The sequence below is a fragment of the Balaenoptera borealis genome (genome assembly GCF_965194805.1).
Source record: "Balaenoptera borealis genome assembly, chromosome: 11".
NCBI classification, from domain to species: Eukaryota; Metazoa; Chordata; class Mammalia; order Artiodactyla; family Balaenopteridae; genus Balaenoptera; species Balaenoptera borealis.
Window position 1 is genome coordinate 102,722,242 of NC_138868.1, and position 6,000 is coordinate 102,728,241.

The 6,000-nt window shown below is 52.2% G+C and overlaps 1 protein-coding gene across 3 annotated transcripts in view; it reads left to right on the forward strand.

The window, feature by feature from the left end:
- The window catches only part of GRAMD1B (GRAM domain containing 1B), a 185,080-nt gene extending 180,468 nt beyond the window's left edge, over positions 1 to 4,612 (forward strand). For all 3 annotated transcript variants that reach the window (XM_082339805.1, XM_082339804.1, XM_082339806.1), the window contains 3 exons: positions 1,020 to 1,127; positions 1,446 to 1,563; positions 4,089 to 4,612. In XM_082339805.1, the coding sequence (XP_082195931.1) occupies positions 1,020 to 1,127; positions 1,446 to 1,563; positions 4,089 to 4,178 (316 nt within the window). In that variant the 3' untranslated portion in view covers positions 4,179 to 4,612. The remainder of the gene's footprint in view (positions 1 to 1,019; positions 1,128 to 1,445; positions 1,564 to 4,088) is intronic.
- Positions 4,613 to 6,000: the final 1,388 nt, after the last annotated feature.

A 6,000-nucleotide genomic window follows, 5' to 3' on the forward strand; every position in this document is an offset into this window, starting at 1 on the left:
CTTTGTACCCAGTTCTGCGTGTCTGCGTCCTCTCTTTCCCGGAGCGTTCATCTCTCCATCCCATGAACCTCTGTTATAAAATGATCTTTAGGCCACTGAGGCCAAGAGAAGAGAATTTCCACAGGCCTCAGTGACTCTTCATCATTCCCCACTGGGTCCTCCGGCCCCTGGTTTTCCTGACACCTCCCTGACTCTGAGCAGTTCCAGCCCATCCCTGAGAAGCCTCGGCTGGTCCTCGTGCCCCGTGCAGGGCTGTGGCAGGTGCACGGAGGAGACGGCAGCTCTCGGGCAGTTGTGCTAACATCTGGGAGGCGTATCAGGGGCAGAGCTGGGAATCCCACTGGAATTCCTCCCCCGGTTTGGGTTTGTAGGAGGAACCTTGTCTCCACTGATCACCCTTGAAGTGCTAAGAGTCTCTTTACAGTTGGTCCCCGCCCAGCGCCCCCACCTTCCTGCTAGATGCCCCCATCCTGCTGTGTCTCTGCTCCTGGCATTTCATTGTCACGGACACTCACTTTCTCTCTGCCTCGGGTTGAGCGCGGCTTTCCCCTTCCCCACACGAGCCTGTTTCTAACCTCTGCCTCCTCCCCGTTTGTCTTCCTTGCTCCCATTGGGGTCTGTTTCAGATGCTGGCTCTATGATTGCTTCTTTTACCCCCTCATCTCTTTTCCTCTCCATCTTACCTCTTTTCCTCTCCATCTTACCTCGCTTCCCCCAGCACCTGGGTGTCTGGGTGACTTGTATGTCTCTCCTTTCTGATGCGTTCACCCCACACACCTCTCCACGGCCCTTTCCTGGCCCCTCCAGATGACACTGCTTCCCTCTCTCTCTCTCTTTCTCTCTCCCCCCTCCCCCCGCTTGCTGCATCCCTCTGGCTCACTTCATCACTCACCGTGATGCTTCAGGTGACCCGGTGGTCAAGGGCACAGCCGCTGGGGAGGGGAGCCTGGCTCTGCGAGGGCGGGCGCTCTCCCAGATCCCGTCTCATGGCTCCTGCTTCCCCCTTGTCTCCTCCTTAGTCTGGTGCTGCTGGTCATCCTCAACGTGATGCTCTTCTACAAGCTCTGGATGTTGGAATATACCACCCAGACCCTCACTGCCTGGCAGGGTCTGCGGCTCCAGGAAAGGTAATCCTGGCCTCTCCCCCTTGCTCCCACCTTCACCCCAGCCAGTACTGTGTCCCGGCTCCTGCTTCCCAGTCTCCTTGGGACGGCCCTGCTGCCCTTGGCGGGGGGATAACCCTTTGGGATGAGTCCCTAGGCAGGCTCTGAAAACTGTCCCTGTAGTTTCAGTCTGCTTCTGATTTGGGGCACAGGGGAACCAGGGCACTGAGCAAGGGACAGAGCACTCTGATGTGGCTCTCTGTCCCTCAGGGGTCTGGGCGCATAGGAAAGTCGACGGGCCATAACTCCAGCTGCTGGGGTACCCCTTCTTCTACCCCGCAGGTTACCCCAGTCTCAGACAGAGTGGGCCCAGCTCTTAGAGTCCCAGCAAAAGTACCACGATACCGAGCTCCAAAAATGGAGGGAGATCATCAAATCCTCGGTGATGCTTCTTGACCAGGTGAGATGACCCCACCGTCCCTCCTGGCCCTGGTCTTATGGAGATGGGACTTCTACCCTGTGCTCTGAGGAGAGCGCCATCTCCATCACTGTCCACCAGATGCCCTCCTCCCATTCATTCTTCCCCCAGGCCATCCATTGTTCTAATTTTAAAGCCATCCTTGAGTGAGCTGTTGGAGACACCCGTGTATTTCCCAAAATTATATCAGTGAAAGAACACACTGGATTTGCAGTAGGAAAACTGTAGGTTAGATGGAAGGAGAGCTAATTTATTTTCTTGGTAACCCATAGCCATCTGACAGGCCTTGAAAGAGATAGCCCCCTTTTTGCAGAGATTTATCTTCCCAGAGGGCGTGTCTTTCTAATTCCTTTTGACGTGTGCTCCCCTCCCCCACCTCCTGCCCTCAAAACATGCACACAACACCCAACGCCCAGGCCGTGGCTCCTCCTCAGGGGCTGTGCTGAGAGTCTGGGAAGATGGCTGGTACTGTGTCTCCTTTTCATAACATCTTCCTGGTACAGTTTTCTTTCTGAAAAACTAGATGCGTCTATTTAAGAAAGTCTTTCTGGGGCAAAATCAATAGTTAGCTTCATTTTATCAGACTGAGGTGGAATCCTAATCTTGCCACTGACTAGTTTTGTGACCTCAAGCAAGGGATTTAGTATTAGAGACCTTCGGTTTCTTCATTTATAAAATTGGAATTATAATCATTGCTTTGTGAAATTGCTGTCACATTTGATCTGATGGCCCATGGGAGGCACTCATTAATATTCAACTTTATTTCCCCTTCATGGTTTGGTCTCTTCGCTCAAAATTAAGGAGAGAGAATTTTAATGCAGCTATCACGATCCAGTTTAATGGGTTTAGAGTATCACGCATAACATTGGAGCCACGTTTAAGGAGGGCATTTTTTTTTTAACCAAAGGAGGGCAGACAGCACAGCAAGGAGTTTGGAAGCTCTGGCCTATCAGGAAGGCTTGACAGAATTAAAGATGTGCTCAGGAGCAGGGAAGACTGGGGTGGGTGAGCAGCACAGGATAGTCTTCAGACGTTGGGGTCTAACATCTAGAAGAAGGGTTACACTGCTTGTGAACCTCCAGGGGACTGAACCAGGGCCAGAAGTTACAGGGAATCGGATTTCTGAGTCATCAGCGAAAAGCAGACTCCTTACGGGTAGAGCAGTCCAGCAATGGAACGGGCTACTTCAAAGGACTGAAAGTGCTCAGAGGGTGATGCGATGATGTGGGGTGAGGGACTTTTGAATTAAAGGCGGGGGCAGTTGGACTGGATGACCCGGTCCCCTTCCAGCTGTGGAATTCTATTTGGGGTGGGTCTCCTTCAGAAGGAGCTTGGGGCAGGCAGACCCGTAGCCTCGTAGACTCGACTCTGCAAGCATTAAGATCGGTGTCTCGTTCTGTTCCCTTGATTTTGTTTTTCATTTTTCTTTTCCCCCTTTTTTAGGGGTTGGGGGGGCGTGCCACGCTGTATGGCTTGTGGGATCTTAGTTCCCCGACCAGGGATTGAACCCAGGTCCTGACAGTGAAAGTGCCGTAGTCCTAACCACTGGACCGCCAGGGAATTCCCATCGTTCTCTTCCCTTTAAAAGAACATTAATGGGCCCCTCATCCCTCCTGATATCGAAGAACTAAAGAGAAGAAAGTGATGGATTAGGCAGAGAGATCAGAGGTTCTCAAAATCCATAACTGTTTACCCGTGAACCGTTAACCGTCCTGTGTTAACAAGGCAGCTTTCCTAGAACCAGGGTAAGATTCTACCGCTGGAATTGCCCCGTGTAAACTCCATCCCGTGATGTGGGATGTATCTGTTTCTTAAAGAAGGTTAAGAAATTCCATTAAGATTCAGTTAATTCAGTGATATGGGAACAGCTAGGAGCCTACTCGGTTTTCTGCTTGGCACCCGGGGTGTATAAGGGAAGGAATAGACAGTGCAGTCCCAACACAGCTGAAACAAAGCCGTTAAAGATGACTGCAGCACAGAGCCCTAGTGAGGGGTCCACGAAAGGCCAGGAGAGGGAGAGATGGCTGTGAGCCAGAGAAAGTCTGGATCTGTTCTTGGCCTTGATAGTAGGTGGGTGAGGTTGAATGGGCAAGAGAGAAGAGTCCGAGCTGGGGGAACATTGTGGCAAAGGTACCAAGGGAGGAGGACAGAGTATTCAGGATCACTGGGAAACCAAGCTGAGTGAGTAGAAGACCGGTCAGTGGCATCGGACGCAGGTCCTGATAGCAATGGAACCCTCCAGAGAATTCTTAATTCAGTGAAGCAGGGACCACAAATCACTGAGACACAGCACTCCTTATCCCAGGGGTTCCCAGTGCTCGATCGGCTGTCCCCCTTCAGCCTGAGACCGTGTCCCTTGAGAACCACCCTTGTTTCAGGAGTCTGCTCCCTTTAGCTCCCTTGGCCTGGCGGGGGACCTGCCATACATGGGTGTGGTGGGTGCTGCTGAGTGGAGAAGCCCACTGAGGGCACAAACCCGGGCTGGGGCGGGCTTCCCTGTCTTACAGATGAAGGACTCGCTCATCAATCTTCAGAACGGCATCAGGGCCCGTGACTACACGTCAGAAAGTGAAGAGAAGAGGAACCGCTATCACTGACCAGGCAGGAGCGGGGGCAGCTGCAGGAGGCCTGTGCAATACGTGTACATAGACCATATAAATATATATGTATAAATAGAGAGAGAATATAAATATATATATTATATACAGATTTTAAAAAGAGATAATGCCTATGTACCAGGGAGAAGGAGCGGGACCGCCCCCCTGTGCTGGCCGGCGGCGGGGCCGAGGAGGGCAGGGACCACCTCTCAGCACCGACCTCCCCTGACCCTCCTCCTCCCCATCCTCTCGTCCCCACCCTTTCCCTCGCTGGCCATTCTTGGCTCTGAGAAGGGAAACGTTGAGCCAAAGTTATGCCTGTGAAGACCCTGGGGTCGTGAAAAGAAGTCTCAAGGGGGCATTGCTTAAGGTGCTTCATTCCCTAATCCCCTTTTGATTTGTTTCCAAAATAAACAAGAATCTTTTTTTCCCTACCCAACACTTCCCCAAGTGTTCTCTTGGGAGCAAGGAAGCATCAAAAGCAGGAGCACAAGCTAAACTCTACCATGTGAGGCCGCCCCCTGCACGTGGCCCGCGCACCATGAGCCGGGTGCAGAGGACCGCGGGACAGCTGGGGAGGCCGCGGAGGGATTGGGCTTTGTAGCCGCAGGCTCCTGAGGGCTTGTGTTCTGAAGGGCGTTCTCCTCCATCACCCCCTGTACCTTCCTCTACCCTGCGTGGGGTGTGGACCCAATAAGGGCTGGGGATTTCTTACTTTCCCACCCTCCCCCCCACCCCTTCTCTCTGGTCTTTTCCCAGGCTGGATCTGGGTGAAGTGTCACTTTTTAGTGCCTAAAGCCCTATTTTTCCTCTGTGCCCTAAGAGCACATTGTTTATTCGTCAGGGTGGAGCATTTTTGATCTTGTTAAACCTCTTTTAGCGATTGTAAGCAAGTCAGCTCTGTGGCTCTAACCCCTTCCCTTTGAGCTGTCATTTGATTTCTAGGATGAATCAGGGTGTCCTAGGGCCTCCAGGGTTTGAGAGAGTGAATGCACTAGCCATGGAAGAATTGTAGGGTCTAACCACAGAACTACTGTGAGTCATGAGCACCAATATCCAAGCACTCTTTGGCGGCCAGCCTCATTTCCTCTCAGCGAGGAACCAGCTTAGTCAAGGGAGACAACCGTCTGAGACACTTTGCACATGAAAGAAGACCTAAGCCTTGGAGGGAATGGATTTGGCAAAGGTGCGTAGGTTTGGGCAGGAAAAAGCCAGATCGAGTCTACCCCACAGAGGGCCATTCCAAACCCTGTTTCTGAGAGTTGGGAGTGGAAGTTCTGGCAGAGAGAGCAACCAGCGCCTTCTCTGGTCTCTGGCCCCAGAGAGGTACGAGATCACTACGGAGTAGAAAGAAGACCATGGGTTAGGAAAGTGAGCCATCTAGGGCCTTTCGGGGGTTGGCTCACAGAACTGATGGCCCATCTGGGCATGCTTACCGTCCTTCACACACTAACTACTATCTCTCCCTGTGATGACCCAAGGAATCCTGCCAGCCCCAGGCAGAGCTTGTAGAGATTCTTGATCAGGAAAGGATTAAACCAGTTTGGCAAGGAGAGCTCTTCCAGATTGCTTGTTCTAGTGGACCTCTTGGTGGAAGGGACAGAGGAAAGAAAGGTAGATTTGATCACTGATCTAGCCCAAAAGAAGACCATGTTGTATTCTCTGGGACTGGCCTGGGCATCCCACTTTAGCGATTAAAGAAAGTTTTTGACTCTTCAGTCTGTCTGAGAAGAGGGCCTCATTATTGCCCTAAGGGCAGGATGAGAAGACAGAAAGCTACACACCCAGGCCATCCCCCGCAGGGGGAGTAGGATGAGATGGA